Source organism: Sorex fumeus, unplaced genomic scaffold, assembly GCF_029834395.1.
Source record: "Sorex fumeus unplaced genomic scaffold, SorFum_2.1 ptg000063l, whole genome shotgun sequence".
NCBI classification, from domain to species: Eukaryota; Metazoa; Chordata; class Mammalia; order Eulipotyphla; family Soricidae; genus Sorex; species Sorex fumeus.
The window spans coordinates 75,346,637-75,369,175 of record NW_026606120.1 but is presented as its reverse complement, the minus strand read 5'-3'; the positions used below and the strand labels follow the sequence as shown (position 1 = coordinate 75,369,175).

Here is a 22,539-nt window from a genome sequence, read left to right as displayed (position 1 = left end):
GGGAAATTCCCCCTGCCCCCAGAGACTCCCTCAAACCCCCAAAGGGAATGAACAGACAAAAACAAAACAAAAATAAAGTAGGGGACATTGACATTTGCTGTCAATGGAAGGTAAGATGATGGTGGCAATGTTTAGAGAATTAAAAGATGGGGCCAGAGCAATAGTACAGTGGGTAGGGCGTTTGCTCATGGGCAGGTTCAATCCCTGGCATCCCATATGGTCCCCCAAGCACCACCAGGAGTAATTCCTGAGTGCAGAGCCAGGAGTAATCCCTGAGCATTGCTGGGTACAATAAATAACTAAATAAATAAAAGAAACAATGAGAGCTTTATAAGCCACAGTGTTTAATAAAGCACACAGGGAAATTTACATCTGTAGGCCTTACCTATTTCATGTACACTCCAAAATACGTTAACACAGAATCGCTTTAAAATGTTATTAATGACAGGTGGTACATGATTATTAACATAATGAGATCCATCCAAATATAAAGGTAAAGGTAAAGGTAAAGGTAAAGGCCCTCCCGTTGATCGTCGATTTGCTCGAGCGGGCCCAGTAACGTCTCCATTGGAGACTTTGTTGTTACTGTGTCTGGCATATCGAATACTCTCGGTAGCTTGCCGGGCTCTCCGAGAGGGGCGGAGGAATCGAACTCGGGTTGCCATGTTGGCTGCTTGTAAGGCGAACGCCCTACCGCTATGCTATACTTTTGATGGGCTGGAGCAATAGCACAGCAGGTAGGGCGTTTGCCTTGCATGCGGCCGACCCGGGTTCGATTCCTCCGTCCCTCTTGGAGAGCCTGGCAAGCTACCGAGAGTATCCGCCTGCATCGCAGAGCCTGGCGAACTCCCCGTGGCATATTCGATGTGTCAAAAACAGTAACAACAAGTCTCACAATGTAGATGTTACTGGTGCCCCTCGAGCAAATTGATGAACAACGGGAGGACAGTGCTACAGTGCTATACTTTAGATTTCAGAGTTGAAAACTTATATACATAAATGAGAGTAGGCATTTAATCATATTGTATTAAATGGTTTTAGTTTTTTATTTTGTTTTATTTTATTTGTTTTTTGGGTCATACTTGGCGGTGTTCAGGAGTTATTCATGGCTCTGCATTCAGGAATTACTCCTGGCAGTGTTTGGGAAACCTTATGGAATGCCAGGGATTGAACCCTGGTCTGTCTCATGTAAGGTAAGCGCCTTACCTGATGTACTATTGCTCCGGCACTAGTTTTAATTTTCTTATTTACATAGGTCAAAATCATATAGAAATCAAAATTGGTTCTTACTGATTTATTTTCTGATCCTTCTATTTGCTATTTCTTTAAACTGTGTTGGAATAAGCAATATAAAGTAAATTAATTATGTGCCTAAGGGGGCAGATTGGAATTGGGAGTGAAACTGGGGATATTGGTGGAGGGATGGTCACACTGGTGGTGTCGGAACACTAAATGCTTGAAACAACTATATTATGGACAACTTTGTAAATCATGGTGTCAATTAAAATTAATTTAAAAAAGCAATGAATGCTACCCCTCAGTGTTGACAACTCTCCCCAGACCTCAGCTGCATAGCTCTCAGTGGCCTTAGGAACCTTCCAGATCCTATCATGCTTCCCTTTATGCCTACCTTGCTGCCGATCACCCAGAGCAAGAGGCACAGAGCACCCTCTTTCTTATTGCCACGTGCAGTAGGCACAAAGAGTGGAGGCTGCTTTGGCCCTAAAGACCGGGGCAAATCTTTGTCTCCTTCTTGCTCTAGCCTCTTCCTTCTTGTTCACAGAGAAGAGGGTACACAAATGCCTGCCGAGGTGGTCAGTTCTGGGTCTGTCTCCATAGCCACGTGCTGATGTTCTGGGATACCCCAGCTGGAGCATGGTGAACCTCAGCCAACGGGTCCACAATGTTCAGACTTGACAATGCCATACTGCCTAGACTGCATGGTTCTGGGGGACTATGCAGTGCAGGGGTGGGACTTGGGGCTCCCTGGGCACATGTGGAAGATTTCCTTGGGGCGGGGCCGTTTTGAACCGAAACTCTGAGCAAGAGACTCAAGGATGAGCTCAGCCACCTTAAACTTGGTGGGTCTGCATCAAAAAAGCTTGGAGGAATAGTGTGTGTGTGTGTGTGTGTGTGTGTGTGTGACATGGAGACATAAGGAGACAGAAGGTGAATGATGAATTGAGAAATGGCTACTTTTATTTTTGATGGAGGATTCAAGGGGACTTTCATCACTCCCAGGATCAGGATACTGGTCAACCAGACTAGATGGTTCCTACTAAGAATATCTATCTATCTATCTATCTATCTATCTATCTATCTATCTATCTATCATCTATCATACACACCATATATATACATATATCACTGTCACTGTCCTCCCATTGTTCATCAATTTGCTCGAGCGGGCCCAGTAACATCACTATTGTGACAACTGTTACTGTGTTTGGCATATTGAATACGTCGTGGGTAACTTGCCAGGCTTTGTCATGTGGGAGAGATACTCTCAGTAGCTTGCCAGGCTCTCCGAGAGGGGCGAAGGAATCGAACTCGGGTCAGCCATGTTGGCAGCTTGCAAGGCAAACGCCCTACCCGCTGTGCTATCACTCCAGCCCAAATACATATATAAATATTATTATTATTATTTGGATTTTTTGGTCACACCTAATGGTACTCAGTGGTTACTACTGCCTCTATACTCATGAATTAATCCTGTTGGTGCTTGAGGGACCTTCTAGGGATGCTGGGGATCAAACCCGTGTTGGCTGCATGCAAGGCAAATGTCCTTCCTGCTGTACTATCGCGCCAGCCCCTATACATATATTTTTAAATGAATATGTATATTTTATAAAAAATATATATATATATTTTTTTCTGGTGTGCTGGTGGGGTTTGAACTTCGGGTCTCGCACATGCAAAGCAGGAGCCCTGCCAAAGAGTTACATCACAGCTAGGGCCTGATGCTGAGCTGCTCATGCCCTGAGTGTCAGGGAGCATGAGGGCCACCCTGATGGTGCTTGGGAATCTCTAGAGCTGTACCTGGCATTGCTTGGTGTGTACCGTTGGCTACCGAATGATCTCACCAATACGTTTCCTCTTTTGAAACAAATTCAAATTGCTGCCTGCAACCAAAATGTATTCAGCAAGACACTGTATTCCTTCATTATTGATATTTTTTCTCCCTACCTGCTGAATATTTTCTGTTTTCTCACTTATGGATCTTTTATCAGAAGCTGCTTGTGCTCCCCTTTTGAAGGTGAGTACTAGAGAAATGGAATGTGTGAATTAATGAGTGAGTCCCGGCAAGCTACTGAGAATATCTAGCCTGCACGGCAAAGCCTAGCAAGCTACCCATGATGTATTCAATATGCCAAAAACAGTAACAACAAGTCTCATAATTTGTTGTGAGATATTACTGGTGCCTGCTTGAGCAAATCCATGAATGAGAGAACAGTGCTACAGTGCTGTATGTGTGCATGTATGAGTGCATGTATATATTAATGTCTGGTTTTAGGGTTACATTTCATGGTGCTCAGGGATTACTCCTGGCTCTGAGCTCAGGGATCACTCCTGACAGGCTCAGGGGACCATATAGGGTGCTAGGCATTGAATCTGGGTAGGCTGTGTGCAAGGCAAGAGTCTTGCCTGCTGTACTATCACTTCAGCCCTGAATGTCTGGATATGTTTGAGTGTGAGTGAATGTGTGAGAGTGTGTATATCAATGCGCCTCTATGAGTGTGTGTGAGTGTGTGTGAATTTCAGTATGTATATGAAAATACCTTTATGTGTGTATGTGTGTGTGTATGAATGTGCCTGCATATGTATATAAATGTGTGAGATTGTATATGAGTGTGTGAATTTGTATGTGTAAATATTTTATATATGTGTGAATGTGTGTAAAGCATGTATGAGTACATGAGTGTGCATACAACTGTGTAGGTGTGTGAGTATGTGTGTATGAATATGTTTATGAGTGTGTCTATGAGAATGTATAAACATGTCTGTAAGGGTTGTATAGTATGTTAATGTATAGGTATGTGTGTGTGAATGTGTATGTATATGAATCTGTTTGTATGTGTGTATGACTATGTGTATAAGTGTGTGTATGAGTACATATGAATATTTCTGTAGGTGTATGTGTGTGGAGTGTGAATGTGTGTGTGTGAATGTGTGAATCTGTGTACATTTGTGTATGTGAATCTGTGTAAGTATTAATGTGTCTGTGTGTATAGTTATGTGTGAATGTGTATACGTGTGTAGTGTGTGTATGAGTGCATATATGAATATGTTCATGTGTGTATATAAATGTGACTTTATGTGTGTATGACTATGTGCCTGTGTGTATATCTGTCTGTGTCTATAGGCGTGTGTCTAGTGTGTGAATGTATGAGTTTGTGTATGAGTAAGTATGAATGTGTGTGTGCAGATACTGAGGACCAGGAGGGGAAGAACCCCCTGGAAATACTGGGTGATCTTGGGGCTCCCTACCTTCGGGTCTTCTTCCGGAGGCTGCTTCTCCATCCATCTAGGCCTGGGAGAGGTAGTGCTGGGTGTCAGCCTCCATGTAGGGGGCAGGGAAGCAACTCCAGAACCTTCTCCCCTCACCCAGATGTTCTGCTGAGCCAGCACCCAGGACTCCAGTTCCGAATCCTGGCTGGGCCTCACTCCCTCAGCGCTAGTGTGTGTGTGTGGCCTCCCCTCTCTGCTCCTCCTCCCAGTGCTGATGCCTCTCCCCTGGCCCCACTCCTGCCCCTTAGGCCACTCTCCCTAGGACTTCAGGGAGTTTATGGACCAAACTGGACTCTGGGCAGGGCACAGGGCTGGCTCTGATGGTGAGTCAGGGATGTCCTAGCAATCCCAAGGGGAGGAGGGAGGAATGACGGTGTCCCTGTTGGACAGGATGAGGCTGGGAGGGGGCCCTGACCGGCCAGCTTGCACATGGTCACACCGACAGCCTCATCTTACAGATTAGGGAAGACCTACTGCTTCCCCACCCCCACCTGGCCCCCCCAAATCTGTTCCCAAGCCTCTGATGAGTGGAAATACTCATTTTCTCTCTCCCTGTGGGGTAGAGGACTCCGGGAACTCCTTTCCTTCTGTCCCTTCTCCTGTGTCCTGTGGCCCAGGACTCCTGACACAGCCATTCCCACGACAGGTGCTGACTTTTCTCCGACTCACAACTCACCTCGCAGGAGTTCCCAGCCGCACCCCTGCCTGAGAATGCCCTGTCCCGCCTTGCCCAGCTAGCTGCTTCCTTCTTTCCCAGAAAGAAGCCTGCCACGAGCCACCCGCCCCACCTGGTGGCTCCCTGGCCCCGCCAGCCTCAGAACAGAACCACAGAGCCGCACGCCCTGCACTGCCTCCTCACGGCAGCTCCACGGGCCAGGGATGTGCCTCTCCCATTGGACCAGAATAATTAGAGCAAATGAGCATGAGGAGAACCTCCCCTGCCAGAGACACTTTATGGCACCCTCAAGGCTCTTTGTCCTGACTCTAGGGGTAGGGGAGGGCTGAGAAGGGGGATACTTGGGGGGGATAGGAGGAGTCTGGGGGCAGCCAGGGTCCAAACTGACAGGCTCTGCCCCGATGCTTCTGGCCCTCCCTCTCTGCCTACCCCATGTCATATTCCACATGGACGCCGCAGAGGCCCTCGTAAAACACGCCTCACCACGTCTCTCCCTGAGCAGAGCTCTCCTGAGGCTCCAGGCTCCAGCCTGAGCTCAGAGGCTCTGAGGACCCAGCCCCTGCCCTGCATCCTCCAGGCAGATCCACCCTTTCTTGTGTCTCCCGTTGTGCATAGCTGCGTCAGGTTTCCGTTAGAGTGTGTTTTGAATCTTTGCTGGGGTTCCCTGAGCAACGGGCAGCTGTCCTCCTGTCTTTAGATGTTCTAACACCTACTCAGGTTTCTTCCTGGGGTAGATGGGACCATGGCCCTTTCTGCATCTTCCCTCATCCTTCACCCACTTGCCTAGCCACCATCCATCCATTTTCCGTGCAGCTCTATATATCCATGATCCCTCCCCCTCCCTCCCTTCCTTCCTTCCTTCCTTCCTTCCTTCCTTCCTTCCTTCCTTCCTTCCTTCCTTTTTTCTCCTCTGTCTTTCCTTCATCAAGCACCTGCTTTATGCCACAAGAATGCAGACATTATATATTAAATCTGCACAATGAACTAAGACAGGGCCTTCCCCTATGTGAGTGCTTTGGGGAGGAGGAGAGGATACAGACATGGGCATTTAGATAGAGGCTGGGAGATGGGTGGGCATGGAGTGGTTAATGAAGGGACTAGAGTTTTTGGGGTGGAGTTGTTTACAGCAAGCATTGTGGGTGAGAGGCTGGAGGACTGAAGCTCTCTCTGAGAGATGGAGGGTTGATAAATCCCTCTACTGCTGACCCTCGGCCACCTAATTCATGTGTTAATCCAAGGATTCTGGGTTCCCAAGCGGTGAGACGGACAGAAACACTAACTCGGTAATGCAAAAACAGTAGGAGTTTTATTCCAGTACACTGGGGTCAACTATCTCACCCACACAGTGGTCTCTTGATAGCGACCCCAACTTCAGGAAGCAAGCAGTTTATATAGTGTTTGATTACATAAGCAGTACATGTCTTATTTCAGAAAAAACCTTACCCAGTTACTAACAAAGGTGTTTTGGCAAGTGTTTAGGGTAACAGTGGTCAAGCAATAGTTAAACAATAGTTTCCACTAACAGTTCATGGTTACATAAGCTACTCATTCTTTTAGGGTTAACAAAAGACAATTCCTGGGGCATTTTGATTGGGGGGTATAGTGATTGATTGAGCCCACTTGTTGAAACCAGGATTTTGCTGATTTTCACTGACTGTCATGGCGTCAATTTCACCCTTACACATGTTCTTAATGAGCAGAATGATTCTGAGATGCAGGAATGATTTTTTCCCCAACCCTCATAGGCTGTGTTTTATTTTTCTTATTCTTTTTGGGTTTGGGACCACACCTGACCGTGCTCAGGGCTTATTCTTGGCTCTAAGCCCAGGAATCACGCCTAGAAGAGCTTGGGGGAACATATGGGGTTCTGGGAATCAAACCCAACTTGTCAGCAGCAAGGCTGCATGCCCTACCCACATTCCTACCTCTCTGGTCCCCTGAGCTGCATTTTCTTTCTTTTTTTCTTTTTTTTAAATTTTTTTTCTTTTTTACTCAAATATAAGTAAAAACTAATTCTATCTGAATAGTCTTTAAAGAACTGTCTGCCCCATATCTGTCCATTACGATTTCACTCAATTCGTCCCGGTCATGAAAAGGCACTTTGTTTAGGGGAGGTATGGCTGAGCTGCATTTTCAAAGCCAATTTTGTTGTGTGTCTTTGGACACAGCCTTTCCCCTCGCCCAGTCTCAGTGTTCCAGCTGTGAAGTTAAGAGGCAGATTTTAGGGCATGGAAGATTGCCCAGGCCTGGCATGGAAAGGCCCGGGGTTCGCCTCCTGGCAGCTCATGGTTCTGTGAATACCAGTGGGTGTCCCTGGTGGCCCCAGCGCCGGCACGATCATGCAGGGCCCCAGCTTTGAATCTTTCAGCCTGCACTGCTGGGTGCAGAATTGCCAGGAGGGGCCCCCAAGCCTCTTGACCATGACTTGGGATCCTCCCCCCATTCCCCAAAAAGAAAGAGATTGGTCTATGGGGTTGGAGCGATAGTACAGCAGGTAGTGCATTTGCCCTGCATGCAGATGACCTAGGTTAGATCCCCAGCATCCCGTATGGTCCTCCGAGCACCACGCCAGGAGTGATTCCTGAGTGCAGAGCCAGGAGTAACCCCTGAGCATCACTGGGTGTGACCCAAAAAGGCAAAAGAGAGAGAGAGAGAGAGAGAGAGAGAGAGAGAGAGAGAGAGAGAGAGAGAGACTTGTCTAAATGACTATAGAAAACTGCCTCAGAGAAGTGAGGCTTGCAGCATGCAGGGCTGGAGCAGACTCCAGTCGAGCTGCTTCCTTGCTCTGAACTGCTGAGCCTTCCGCATCTGGAATGTGGGGGTGCAATGTCTGCTCCCTCTGTTCGAGCACCTGGCAGCCTCCCATGAGGCATGGGCCCCAGCAGGCAGGCCCAGCTGGTAGCCCAAGATGGCAGAGCTTCCTAGGGGAAAGGGTATTGCACTCTGACCTGGGGAGGCTCCCCGTAGCTGGGGAGATCTTACCCCCACAGCAAACAGTGCGAGGAATCAGTGGGGAGTGGAGGGGCGGGCAGAGCTTTCAGGATTCAGCCAGGAGCAGGGGAAATGCCCAGGCTGGGGTGCACTCGGGGGCTCTCAGGATCACTAGGCAGGCTCCAGCTGGACCTTGACTCTGACCTCTCTGGACCTTAGACTGGACGACATGGGAAGAACTGACCACCGTTTCCTCCTTTCTACTCAGGGTGGTGTGGAAGGAGTAAAGGCTTGAAATGTCAGCAACGAAGCCAGAGAGCACTGGTGTGTGTGTGTGTGTGTGTATGTGTTTATGTGTTGTGTATGTGTGTGTCTGTGTGTATTGTGTATGTGTGTGCACTTGCCTTCATTATAGTCAACTCCTGGTACCACATATGTTCTCCCAGGCACTGCCAGGGCTCACTCCTGATCACAGAGCCAGGAATAATCCTTGAGCGCTGCCAGGTGTGGTCTTTAAAAAAAAAAACAGCAACAACAACAACAACAACAAAAAACCAAGTAGACTGAAAGGGAGAACTTTCAACAATTAGAGAATTACCAGGTGTTTCTGGAAGGGCAGAGTCACAGAGAGGGCTTGAGGATGACCCATCTGGCTTTGGGAAGGAGATATTCTCTCCTGGGCCTGAGACCCCTCACCCCAGACAGTTTCTCCCCAAAGCCAGAGCCCCTCAAGGATTCCTGGGTGCAGGGACCCCGTGGCGTCAGGAGCTCCTGGGGAGAGAAACAGAGAGATGTCACCTTCTCCAGGCACTGGACACTTCTCAGGGTACTGATGGATTTCAGCAGGAGTCTGGGGGGTGACCGTGGAGAAATCCAGCAACCATCACCTTTACTGATGGAAGAGGGACGTTTCCAGTGATTTGGACCTGAGCCTTAAAAGGCTTTGCTCATAGCTGAGGAAACTTCTGCAACAGGCACTGGCCCGGGGGTGCTCAGGGTTATTTCTGGCTCTGTGCTTAGGGATCACTCCTGGAGAGCTTGGGGGACTTTATGGAGTGCTGAGAATTGAATGCAAGCGAACTGCATGCAAGGCAAGTGCCCTATCCACAATATCTCGGGTCAGTCGCATGCAAGGCAAACACCCTACCTGCGGTTCTTATCTCTCGAGTTCTGTTTCTGCAACTTTTCCTGAAAGTAAAACTGTTTCCAAATATATATATATATATATATTTTTTTTTTTTTTTCCTCCCAAAGCCACTATGGATTTGAGAAGGAGCCCAAGAAGCCAGGCTGTGGGAAGAATGAACTGAATCATCCCCAAAGGATAGGTTGAGTGGAAAGCTGACCCAGGAGCTGGCCACACCCAGTCTTATTGCAACCATCTCTGTGCTCACTTTTCACCGTGGCCGCCTCTGCAGTTGAGAGCACAGAACTGTGACCCCCTTCCCATCCTGCCACCCACCACTCAAACCTCTGGTTGTGGCTTTCTTTGGTAATAGGGCCTCGCAGATATGGCTGTGGTAGGAGGTGAGGGGAGCCCTCAGGGATGCAGGGGCCATGGAGAGATCTTCCAGGAGAGGGAGAAGGATACCCTGGGCCAAGGGTACAGGGATGCCAGGAACCAGCAGAAGTTGCAAGAGGCAAGGAAGTGTCCCCCAGCCCCTTCGGGGGAGTGTAGTTACTGAGTCCCTGACTTCTGGACTCCTTGGAGCCTCCATTCTGCAAGGGAACAACTGTCCTGGTTCTTTGTTACAGAAACCCCAGAAAAAGATTCAGGGAAGTCTGGGTGATAGTATTGGGGCTTCCTCATATAAATACGCTCCAGTCCTTGGGGCATCCTCCTTCCACCTCCTCCCCCAGCAGTGCTATTGAATGACTGTTTCTTCCCTTGCAGACCCCGCCATTAGACTGGACTGAGGATTGGAGCTGTGCCTCCTTCCTCGGACTGGACTATCCCAAGGGCTCCTCTTAAGGATTGCTCCCTCAGGTATCCAGCCAGGTGCTGCACCCCTTTCTTAGGGTTGACCTGGGTCTGGCTGGTTGAGGAGATTCACTTCCCAGCTCCCCCATCCCAGTCCTGGGCCCAGTCCAGATAAAGTCCCCCCCCCCCACACACACACAGATTGCTGGGGGTTGGTCAAGAGCTAGGGGCCCTCCTACCCACCAGACACCGGCATCCTTTCATGATCCCCTGCTGCACCAGACAGCTGCCTTTCCTCAGCATCAAGAGCCTCAGGCCAGGCCACCGGCATCTCTGAAGGCCTGGGGGTGGGGGTATAGGCAGAGCCCGGGGTCAGAGTCGGGCTGCTTATCTGGTGGGGGAGAAGAACAGCCCCGAGTTCCTTGTTGGAGTCCTGGGACCATGAGGGGTAGGCAGGGCTGGCTCCCTCTGGGCTGTATGTGAGTTTATTGAGTGGGGTTCCCTGCTGTCCAGTCTCTCTCTTTGGGGGCTCCCCTGGGAGGGAAAGAGAAGGTTCCTTTTTGTCCTTGCCCTGTAAAAGGAGAGCTTGTCCTGGGTCTCATGCCCACTACCACCCTCCTGGAGATCCCTGCAGTGGAGGGAAATAAGGTGGTGGCCCCAGAGCCAGGCAGGTGTTGGGCTCTGCACCCCTGATCCCTCTGGGTGCTGCATTTTTCTATGCTGAGTACCCCCTCCCCCCAACTCCCCTGCATGCAATACGTGCACACACACACACACCCCGCAACAGACTGCCACCACCAACAGCCTCAGGCCCTCCCCACTCCCTGCCTTTCATAGCGAAATTGCAGGGCGGGCCGGTGGTGGGCTGCCCCCCAGTTGGAGATTAGGGAAGTCTGTGGGTAAGGGTGGGGCCTCGCTTACTCACATCTTTGTGGGCTCAGCGGGGCGCACTTCACCCTCCCGAAAGCCTACAGCTAGTCTCAGCATTGTCTTCCAAGCTCCTAAACCTGGGCTGGGGGGCATGTGGTCCCCAGCCTGCCTCTTCCCCGGGGCTGGTGGGTGGGAGGGGCTGGGAGGGCGGCTCCCCTTTCCTTCCATGAGCAGCTGGTTCTAGGAAGAGCCGCAGCAGCCAGCGGGGCTGTTGGGGCCTGTCTGGGGAGATGGGACGTGTCAGGCAGCCCCAGACAAGACCACATTCCTCCCGACCTGCCCGCGGGGTCCTCAGAGCTGAGGGGCTGGCAGGAGGGGATGGGGCCACAGGGGGGTGTCTTTGGAGGAGACTTTGGAGGGTAACTGAGGTCTTGAGTGAAACTCCCAAACCAGAAGCAAACGGATTGCTGGGACCCCGAGAGCTCAGGAGTTAGGACCCCTTGGGAATTGCTGGGACCCCACCCCCCGCCCCGTGTCAGCCCCTCTCCCCTTTCCCTAACCCCCCAATACTCCTCTTGAGCCAGGTCTGCAGAGGACCGCTTCCACGAAGACCCTTTCAGCCTGCTTTGGGGTTCAGCACCACCTGCCCAGGGGTGCTGCCTGGGTTCTGGTAATTGGACCCAGACTTAGGCCATACCCACTCAGGTGCTCAGCCACAGGGAGTTCTGGGCAGGCTGCGGTCAGCTTTTGCTCCCACTTTTACAGATGAAAAAAAAAAAGGTGTAGACAAACATCCGTCCTGTGTCACACAGGTGACAAAGGCAGAGCTGGACACAGCGGGGTGTGGGCTAGCCGTATAGGTAGCGCAGGCCTGGGGAGGGATTCTGAATCCAAGGCTTCTTTCCAAAGGAAGTTTCCGGGAAGCCAGAATGTGGGTCTGGCGGGACAGTCTCCGAGCAGGGGCAGCCTCCTGACTCTGGCTCCCCATCACACGGGCAGGGTACGGAGCCCACTATGTCCCCTGGGTGTGGCAAAGCTGAGGACGCATCCCCTGGCTCCTGCATGCGTGCCTGGAGCCAGGTGCCACCTGGGGCCACAGGGGCTGACGCCAGAGGCCTGGTTAGCTAATAGGATGTGAGTGGGTCACTAGGTTTGGGGTGCCGATAGGCCCTGCTCCCTGCCACCTGGTGCCGCCAGCACCCGGGCTTGGGGGCCCCTGGGAAAGTGTAGCCGCAGGCCCACTCCTCCTGAGTGAATCACGCCTGGCGGGACTAGAAAGCCCAAACACCCCAAACAATGAGTTTCCAGTAAAATATGACAGACATGACGAGGCGAAGGCGAGGAGGGGCCTGGATGGGAGTTGGCGCTGCCTGTGGCTGATGAAAGCCAAGGGGGCCGGAGGAGGCCAGGCCCGGCCCCCTCCCTGGGCTTTAAAGCACCACAGCCTCCTCCGCTCACCTGAGCACGATCATACCTCGTTCTCTCGCTCTCTGCTCGCTCTCCGCTCGCTCGCTCACTCGCTCTCGGCACCATGACTTCCTGCAGTCGCCAGTTCTCCTCCAGCTCCATGAAGGGCTCCTGTGGTATCGGCGGAGGCTCCAGCCGCATGTCGTCTGTGCTGGCCGGGGGCTCCTGCCGGGCACCCAGCGCCTACGGGGGCATGTCCATGTCCTCCTCCCGCTTCTCCTCCGGGGGGGCCTGTGGCATGGGGGGCGGCTATGGCGGCGGCTTCAGCAGCAGCAGCAGCTTTGGTGGGGGCCTGGGTGCAGGATTCGGTGGAGGTTTGGGTGGAGGTTTCGGTGGTGGCTTCGGCGGGGGCTTCGGTGGGGGCCTGGGTGGTGGCGATGGCCTCCTCTCCGGGAATGAGAAGGTGACCATGCAGAACCTCAACGACCGCCTGGCCTCCTACCTGGACAAGGTGCGCGCCCTGGAGGAGGCCAACACCGACCTGGAGGTGAAGATCCGCGACTGGTACCAGAAGCAGCGTCCGCAGGAGAGCAAGGACTACAGCCCCTACTTCCGGACCATCGAGGAGCTGCGCAGCAAGGTGGGGGCTGGGACCTGGCAGGGGGTGCAGTGGGCATTGCCAACCCCAGGCGTGTTTAGATCCCAGTCTCTGACCCTAGACCTCTTCTTCTGGCTCTGGACACCCCAGTAGATCTGGCCAGTGGGGAGTTACCTCCCCTCTCAAGCTCAGCTCAGACACTCCTGGGCTCCTGGGCTCACTCATCTCCTCAGATCCCTAAGTTCAGTGTAAATTACCTACCTGGTAATTTACAGAGGTGGATGTGGAAGCTTCCAGAGGGGCTGTGCCCTGCTCTGGGCCATGCATGAAGGAGCCAGCCCTTCAATCCCACAGGACGCAGCTACCTGTCCTGGGTGCCGGGGAGGGAGGGGCAGCGCTAACGGGACCAGGCTGACGCCCAAACCGCTTATTAGCTTATTCACCTGAGCTGCCTGGCAGCCTACGCCCAGGAGCCCTAGGGGCATGAGTTGGTTCCTCCCCTTAGCTGGTGGTGGGTGGGGGTCTACCTTGGGTGCCCTACCCAGGAGGAAGCCTGGTGGGCTGGTGCCCCTGGCAGCGCTGGCTGTCTGGCTGGGCTGTTTGGCTGGGCTGCCTGGTGAGGATTAGGGTGATTAGGCGACAAAGGCAGGAACTCCCGTCAGCGCAGGGTTTTCTGGACAGATCTTTTCAGATCTGTTGTTTTTCACAGCGCTGGCTGCAAAATCCCACTGGGGGGGGGGTCTCTTGTCCTATGAGCTTGGGAGGGGGTGGTACTAGAGCACACAGAGGTCAGCAGGACTGGCTCATGCAGAGAGAGTAGGTCAGGGAGGGCATCTGGAGAGCTTTAGATCTCTCCTCTGTTTAGCAGGTGGTGAACCCAAGAACCCGAGAGCTCACTCAGGCTTTGTGGCAAGACTGGGGGTAGAACAGGAACTGGATGTGAAGGCTTTTGACTCTGAGGCCGGGGCTCTTTGCTCCTTCTCTGCTGAGCAGCAGCCAACTGTCCTGGGTCAAAGCTGGACCTCGCGAGTGACTCTCTGACAGTTGTGGCTGGTGGGAGGGGACCTTGCTGGGCCAAGACAAGCCCCACGGGTCACTCTGGCAAGAGCCGGATGGCAAATGCCTGGTGCTGGCTATAGGGAAGACTGGCTGCTGCCATCTGTTTGACCTGCGTCCGTGTTCTCCCCACCTGTAGATCCTCACGGCCACTGTGGACAATGCCAATGTCCTGCTGCAGATTGACAATGCCCGCCTTGCAGCTGACGACTTCCGCACCAAGTGAGTCTGGGGCGACGGCCATGCAGCTTGCCTCCTTGGGGTGGGGCACTCCAGGGGCTCCCTCCCGGGGGAGGGGCACTTTGATTTTTCAAATTAAAAAAATTTTTTGTTTGTTTCTGGGCTGCACCTGGTGTTGCTCAGGGGTTACTCCTGGCTCTACACTCAGAAATTACTCCTGCTAGTGCTCGGGGGAACATATGGGATGCCAGGGAATCGAATCCCAGCTCAACCGTGTGCAAGGCAAATTGTGCTATCATTCCAGGGCCTAAGGTGGGGCACTTTTAGAGTGCCAAGCTGGCAGTGTGCAAGCCCCTCGGGGTGCTTGTAAAAATGCCGGAGTCCCAGGATCCACCCCAGCATTGTGATTCAATCATTTTGCATGGGCTTCTGGGTGGTTCTGTCACACAGCCAGGTCTGGGAAACATGGCTTCAGGGACAGGTGCTCTGCCACGCCCCGCTATGAAGGAGCCATAGTTGGAAGCCTTGTGTGCTATTGGCTGGCCCAAGCTAAAGCTTCTCCCCTCCCCTGATACTGCTTCAGGATGAGGTGCCGAGTGCCTGCCCTCCCCCCCAGGAGTTTTCAGGTCTGAGCACTCAATGGGCACTGTGTCCGACCTTACCGAGCTCATGCTTGGCTCCCACACCGCCCACAAGCTGCCAGCCATGGGAAGAAGCTGCAGGGGAAGAGAACAAAGCCTGTAGTGTGGCCAGAATGGGCATCTCACGCTTTTTCTCGCGGATCATTCCAGGTATGAGACAGAGCTGAACCTGCGCATGAGCGTGGAGGCTGACACCAACGGCCTGCGCCGGGTGCTGGATGAGCTGACCCTGGCCAGGGCCGACCTGGAGATGCAGATCGAGAGCCTGAAGGAGGAGCTGGCCTACCTGCGCAAGAACCATGAGGAGGTGAGATGCATGGGCAAATGCCAGTTTAGAAGTTAAGCTGGGAGGGAACAGGAGGCAGCGGGACAGCGGAGGGGCTATGTCCAGCTCGAAGCACGTTTCTGAAGGGCCCCTTGTGGGCTGCCAGAACAAGGCCTCTCACAGTGGTTGTCCTTCACTGTCCAGGAGATGAGCTCTCTGAGAGGCCAGGTGGGCGGAGATGTCAATGTGGAGATGGACGCTGCTCCCGGCGTGGACCTGAGCCGCATCCTCAACGAGATGCGTGAGCAGTATGAGAAGATGGCTGAGAAGAACCGCAAGGATGCCGAGGACTGGTTCTTCAGCAAGGTGGGTGTTGCCCAGGTCAGAAGGGTCCTGGGAGAGCCGCTTGCCAGGATTGGCCTCGCCTGAATGAGTCTTCCTGCTGCAGACTGAGGAGCTGAACCGCGAGGTGACCACCAACAGTGAGCTGGTGCAGAGTGGCAAGAGCGAGATCTCCGAGCTCCGGCGCACCGTGCAGAACCTGGAGATCGAGCTGCAGTCCCAGCTCAGCATGGTGAGGAGCACTGCCACGCTGTGGGCATGCCCAGGACAGGGAGGGGGAGGGATGAACCAGTCACGCTGACCTGTAATCTTCTTTTCCTCCCTCACAGAAAGCCTCCCTGGAGAACAGCCTGGAGGAGACCAAGGGCCGCTACTGCATGCAGCTGTCCCAGATCCAGGACCTGATCGGCAATGTGGAAGAGCAGTTGGCCCAGCTGCGCTGTGAGATGGAGCAGCAGAACCAGGAGTACAAGATCCTGATGGACGTGAAGTCACGGCTGGAGCAGGAGATCGCCACCTACCGCCGCTTGCTGGAGGGCGAGGATGCCCAGTGAGTGGGGGCTGCCATGCCCATCCATCACCATGATTCATTCACTAACCACCTCCACCCATGAGCTAACGATCGAATGATCTTGTCTTTTCTGTCTTCACAGCCTCTCCTCTGCTCAGTTCTCCTCTGGCTCCCAGTCATCCAGAGATGGTAAGAGCCTCTTCCTCCACCCTGGTCTTTAGACCATCTTATCTCCCCGAAAGTCTTGAGTTGCACCAGAACTTCTTGGGAAGGGAGGAGAACTAGGACCTTCCACATAACTCATTCCTGGAAGGAACTTTCTAAAGATTTGGTGGCTTCCCCCTCTAGCTTGTCTGTCCTCAGCAGACCCCATGGTTCTAAGGTCAGCACCATGGACAGAGCCCCTTTCGGCTCTATCATTATGACCCCACAGCTTGGGTCCACTCAAAATCTTCAACTCCGGGACATACAATGTCCCCAACATGGAGCACCTACTTTGAAGGAAACCTGTCTATGGGATGGGCTTAGTTCTGGCTGCAGAGATCATTACTTAGATTATGGCAGTTCTAAGTGCCCCAAGCCCTTTAGCTCCCCACTTCTGGTCTCTTCTTGCCCAACCACTGCTGCTAACACCCTCTTTCCTCTTCCCCAGTGACCTCTTCCAGCCGCCAGATCCGCACGAAGGTCATGGACGTGCATGATGGCAAGGTGGTGTCCAGCCATGAGCAAGTCCTTCGCACCAAGAACTGAGGCTGCCCAGTAGTGCTCAGACCCAGGAGACCACCCCCCCCCTCCGCCCTCCTTGTGGGCAAGGATCTCTATGGAGATATCCTCTCCTGCCCCCCTCCCCCCACCAGTACCTCATGCCCCAAGCATTTTATTGCTGAGCCCTTGCCCCCTCCCTCCTGGCAGTCAATAAAGTTTATTATCTCCATTGCACAACGCCCGCCTCTGCCTGGTCATTGTCAGAAGAGGAGGTGGGAGAGTGGGGGAGCAGATTCTGGAACTTGTCTGAACACCTGGCTGGGCCTCTGGGACTGGGGAAAAGGGCCTGGGGGAGGCCCGGGCTCAGGTCCCAGGATAACTTTCACCATCTCAAAGACACCAAAAGGTCTGTGTGCTGGGTCATCACGTGTCCTCGGGCATGGAGGCACGTGCTTGCTTGCTCACTAGCTCACTCCTCCTGTCCCTTATTTGTTCTTTTGCTGGCTCATTCATGCAACTCGTTACTACTGAGTTTAGGGATTCTTAATGCTTTGTTCATCAGGGATTCATTCCCTGGAGGCAGTGATGCTGGGGGTACAGAGCTTCCTTCCCCCCACTTCCAGAAGTACATGCTCACAGCTGTGTACAAACCATGGGTCTCCTTGAGCACCTGCATCCAGTGGGGGTGTAGACCAGCCAGTGGATAGAGACCATCAGGTGACTGCAGCCCATCTGCTCTTGCCTCCAGAGCTGGCTTGCTGTTAGGAGAGGGTGAGCAAGCAAACCGTCATTTCCAAGCCTGGCTTTTTTCTACCTCTGTAAAGTAGGCATGATGACAGTCCCTACTATGCAGGTTTATTGTGAGGATTCTTTAGAAGAAAAGGCTAGAAGCACAGTGCCTGAGTGCCTGGAGCAGGGCAGGCTTGGGGTGTGGGGAGGCTATGTCTCAAGCATAGTGGATCTCTGAGAAGGGAGCTTGTGTGTGTGTGTGTGTGTGTGTGTGTGTGTGTGTGTGTGGCAAGAGGGTAATCTCCCAAGTAGTGTCTCAGGGAACCTGGAGTCTACTCAGGATGCCCAAGGTGTTGGTGTTGCTCAGGTCCCGTAGTGTTGAAGGGGGCACAGGGGCCCACCTTGAGTTGATTGGGGGCATCCAGGACTATATCAGTCAGTGCTCAGCATGCTATGCATGACTTAGAAACAGGGTCAGGCACTTGTATCCTAAGTCCTGTACTAACTTTCTGGCTGGAATTTTTGTGAAGGCTATGTGTAGAGGTTTTGAGAGCAGACTGCTTCCAATTGGCTTTGATCCATATGATGATCTGGTTGGCTGACCGTGGAGTCCCACGGTCAATGTGCCACTTAGTAAGCACAGCAAGTTCTGCTTTGGGGGCCACGGGAAGCCAATGAATGAATGCACGTGCAGAGCAGGGTTGGAGCACACTTTCTTGGAGGGGGACTGCCTTTGTTGTCTTGGTTGTGGGGGTTGCTAAGGAAGAAGGAAGGGGACGACCTCATCTGCATGAGTAGTGAAGATTCCAGAAGCGGGTGGGGCTGACTGCCCAGGGCTGGGAAAGCTTCCACTAGCCGACTAGTCATGGTATCAGTTTCAACAGCTCACTCATTTGGAGCATGAATGAAGGGCACAGAGGGTGGGACTGGAGTTAGTGAAAGGCTTAGTCTTGAGGGTAAAGGGGCAGAAAGCCTGGACTGAGGACCAGACATGGGACCCCCCATTCCTATGTGGATGGATGGGCCATAACAGTGTGGGCAAAATCTCCGTTCCTTAAGTGGAGAACAGAAATGCTGACTCCAGCAGGCAGAGGGAGGAGTGGGTGATCTCATATAGGCACCGGGTTTAGCACCGTGGCTGGCATACACCCAGGGTTTCATCAATGGGCAAGGAAGAGGGTGAGTTATTAGGAAAAGGAATGAAATGACGTGGATTCCTCGTGGCCTGGTCTCAACCCCAGGGAATGGAGGTGAGCGTCATGTCCCCAAGTCCCCTTACTACTGTCTCTGCACTGGGATTGGCAATAAGAGGAGTCGAACTGGGCTGATCTTGGGGGAGGAGGCCATGGAGGAAGTGGATCAGGGGCCAGGCAGAGAGGAGGGGCATTGGGAGGAGCCTTCTCAGAGACTGGGAAGGGAGAATTTGTGGCGCTGTGCCGGGATCTGGGAGTAGGCCTGCATGATACCCCTAGGGATGGCTAACCCTGTGCTTGGAACCAGGAATCTGAATGAGGAACAGAGCACATTAGTAGTTCCAGGAAGGCCCCAAGCCGGAAGTCTCAGCTGGGCACACAAATCCCCAGACTGCCCCGAGTCTGACAGGGCACCAGATTCTAGTCTCACACCAGAGGGAGGAGTACAGGCAACTGAATTTCTTAGACTTGGATGCGGGGTAGTGCGTTTGCCTTGCACACGGCTGACCTGGCTGACCCGAGTTCAGTTCCTCTGCCCCTCTCGGAGAGCCCAGCAAGCTACCGAGAGTATCTCGCCTGCACAGCAAAGCCTGGCAAGCTACCCATGACGTATTTGATATGCCAAACATAGTAGCAACAAGTCTCACAATGGAGACATTACTGGGTCCGCTCGAGCAAATCAGTGAATGGGAGGACAGTGCGACAGTGCTACAGTGGATGCCTGGGTAGTGGCCAGAGTCCACCTGGTGGCTAGTGGGCTCAGAGGTGCAAGGGGGAGGCAGCTGGCTTCCAGGTGGGCCCAACCTGGGTACCGGGGACCCCAGATGATAAGGGCCCCCAGAGCAGCCATCCCAGTGTCCCACATAGAGGTCACTGACCCTAGGGATCTCTCCCCAGGCCCCTTGCTCCACTGGCAAAGACAGGGCCAGCATTGACTGGGATGTAGCTGACATCCCTTGCTTCCCACGGACACCCCACTAAGACCAAGTCTGCCTCCCCATCTCCAGTCCCACCCCACATCACAGACAGGAACCAGGAAAGTGACTCCATAGCACAGTCTAGTGGACACAGAGAGAACTGCGGCCCAGGGTTCTGGCTCTACTTCCCTCCCAAAGCAATCTGGGAGGCGCCCTGCTCCCTGCCCTGCCCTCCCTAGAGAGAGTTGGAGCCAGGCTGAGGCCGGGAGGAGCCCTGCTCTAGGGCCTGGGCCCGGCCAGCCAGGATGCTGGGCGCTACTTCTCCGGCCTGCTTACTCTGGCTTTTCGCCCCTCTCTGCAGGGCCGAGCCCGACAAGAGCAGCACGTTTCCTTCCTAGCCAATCCTGAGTTTTTTGTTTGAGGGGATGGTGCCCACCTTGAAATTCAGAATTTGGGGTTCCTTATAGCTTGGAGAGCTCTTTTTCTTGTGAAAGGGCCCGAGGAGTGTCCAGGGAACTACAGACTACCCTTCCAGCGCCTGCTCTGGGGAGCGGCTCTTCCATGAGGCCACAGGTGACCTGTTACTTTCTCGTGGCCACCAGTCCTGCAGGCTGTAGACTCAGGAACCTGGAGTCCGGGGCCTAGTCTCTCTCCTGGAACTCCAAGGTGCCCTGAGGTGACGGGGGATGCCAGGACTTCAGGGCACATACAGAACAGACACCAGCTTCAAGAAGGTCCCGGCATGTCGGGCTGGGGCTGTGAGAGAAGTAGAGTTCTTCTGAGGTGCTCTGGTGAATGTGGGGTGGAGGCTCAGCATGGGAGAAAGGGTGGGGGGGGGGAGACAGAGAGACACACAGAGGACTCACAGAGAGAGACAGAGAGACACACAGAGAGACAGGGAGAGAGACAGGGAGAAAGACAGAGAGACTGAGAGCGATAGAGAAATAGACAGAGACAGAGAACACACACAGAGAGACAGAGAGACACACAGAGAGAGACAGGTAGAGAGACAGGGAGAGAGACAGAGAGACAGGGAAAGACGGAGAGACATACAGAGAGAGACAGAAAGGAGAGAGGAAGAGAGAGAGAGAGATAGAGAAGAGGGAGAGAATAGTGAAGGCCATTGGCCAGGACTAGTGAGAATCATTTGTTCACACATTAATTCACTCATTCCTCATTCATGCACTCACTCCTCATTCATTCCTTGACCGTGTCATTCAGGTTTGTTGATTTACTTTTTGTGTGTGTGTGTGTGTGTGTGTGTGTGTGTGTGTGTTTGTGTGTTTGTGGGGGGGCATGCCTGACTGTGCTCAGGGCTCACTCTTTGTTCTGCTCTCAGAGATCATTCCTGGGATTGGGGGAACCATGTGGGGTGCCGGGGATTGAACCCGGGTTCTTCTGCTTGCAAGGCAGTGCCTTACCTGCTGTGCTGCCTCTCTATCCCTCAGATGTGTTTATGAAGCTTATTCCCCAAGCTGTGGGGGAGCGTAGGAGGGGAATTGAGACAAAACAAGGAGGGAGACCCAGTGAGGAGGATGGCAGAGGGGGACCCAGGGGGTATGAAGCTGGGACTGGAGGAACAGAGCGCTGGCCAAGTTGCTGTGGGGACAAGCCCTGCCCACCTCTGCTGCGGGGCACACCCTGCCCACCTCCCGCTGTGGGGCAATCCTTGCCCACCTCCTGCTGATTCTCACCATGACGAAGCCTCTCTGAGCCTCAAGGGCTTGAGTGAGTTAAAAATGACTGTGAGTGGGTGGGGAGTTGGCTCAATGGACTAGGGTGCATACTGCTTAACCCCAGCCCCCAGCACCTCCAGGTGTGGCCTCCTCAAACCCGAACAACTGAGCAGATGAACTGGAACAGGGCCAGAGGGCAAAGCAACATGGTCCTGTCCGGGGCCCTGGAGTCTCCTTGATGGAAGAAACTAGGGTCCTCCCAACCTTTGTGATATCCCCTCACTGGCCCCATTTGTTTGAATGGGGACTCAATAAATGGGAGCGAGGTCCCAAATGATTTTGGCTTTGACTGCCCTCTCCCTTTCAGAAAAAGATTCCTCACTCCCCTCCCCCTACCCTCCAAACTACAGATCTTCTTTAGGAGAACAAACAGAAAGTGCCACCCACGGGGACTCCCACCCCCTGGATGGTTCCAGCCGCTCCAGGGGTGTGTTATCACCCACTATGGGAAAGACTGGACTGGAGGAATGAGGTGACTGTGAATGACAGGGCTGCCAGCCAGTCCGAGAGGTGGTGGGGGCAGGCCCCGCCCCTGACAGTCTGGAAAGGTCCTGCCTTTCACAATCTATTGACACCCTCTGGGTCACAGCTCCACACGCCCCCTCATCTCTCCCTTCCCAGATGGTGGCCCGAGGGTGCCACCTCACTGCCTCTGCTCCTGGCCATGCTGCTCCCAGCTATGCTGTCCCCCAATGGTGCTCCCCAGTGGTGCTCTCCAAAGGTGCTCCCTACCCTGAGTCATGCTGCCCTCAGCCACGCTGACCCTTGCCATCAGCCACACCAGCCCCTGCCCTCCACCTTGCCGCCTGCCTCTCAGACACTGACGCCCTGTCTGTTTCTCTCTTATGGGGTTCTTTCTCCCCTAGATCCTTCCTACTCACCCCCACTCACGTCTCTTTTCTCAGGGGGCCCCCTCCCTGATCTCCCAGTTTGGGCTGGACCCTCATGGCAGACCCCAACCACCGTCACTGCAAGGCATTCACCCCACATTTGGAGGATTATTCATTTTTCTCCCAGGCTCTTTGTGACCCCCATTTTTTTGCCCAGGAAGGGGAAGGGGAGGGAGGTCTTGCAGGCCCAGCACTTCCTGCCTGTCCCCTGGAGATGTCCCTGAGGGTGGAATCCAAACTCAGCTAGAGATGGAGGTTCAGGTTTCCAATAAGTGGAAGAAGGTGACTGGACACTCAGGTGGCCTTTGTGTCTGCTTGGCATGTCCTCTGGGTAAGGGCTGCCCTGAGCTGGGGTGAGCTGGCGCAGTGGGCGCTGGGAGCCCAGTAAGGAAGAGCCGGGGGCGCAGTCAGTCACTAATGGTGGGGCGGGCACAGCAGCTGTCCAGCCCACCCAACCCTGGC

At 53.5% G+C, this 22,539-nt stretch overlaps 1 protein-coding gene and 1 non-coding gene across 3 annotated transcripts in view; one reads left to right on the top strand and one right to left on the bottom strand.

The window, feature by feature from the left end:
- Positions 1-16,677, top strand: part of LOC130036168 (keratin, type I cytoskeletal 14) — a 28,135-nt gene extending 11,458 nt beyond the window's left edge. The window contains exons 1-8 of one of the 2 annotated variants that reach the window (XM_056128151.1): positions 12,439-12,954; positions 14,108-14,190; positions 14,940-15,096; positions 15,259-15,420; positions 15,503-15,628; positions 15,726-15,946; positions 16,050-16,096; positions 16,560-16,677. In XM_056128151.1, the coding sequence (XP_055984126.1) occupies positions 12,439-12,954; positions 14,108-14,190; positions 14,940-15,096; positions 15,259-15,420; positions 15,503-15,628; positions 15,726-15,946; positions 16,050-16,096; positions 16,560-16,657 (1,410 nt within the window). In that variant the 3' untranslated portion in view covers positions 16,658-16,677. Of the gene's footprint in view, positions 1-12,438; positions 12,955-14,107; positions 14,191-14,939; positions 15,097-15,258; positions 15,421-15,502; positions 15,629-15,725; positions 15,947-16,049; positions 16,097-16,559 lie in introns of those variants that run through there. The other variant, XM_056128150.1, reaches the window with a different exon arrangement.
- LOC130036330 (small Cajal body-specific RNA 8) lies at positions 7,222-7,369 on the bottom strand. The gene has a single exon (XR_008794370.1). It is a non-coding gene; the product is annotated as a small Cajal body-specific RNA 8 (non-coding RNA).
- Positions 16,678-22,539: the final 5,862 nt, after the last annotated feature.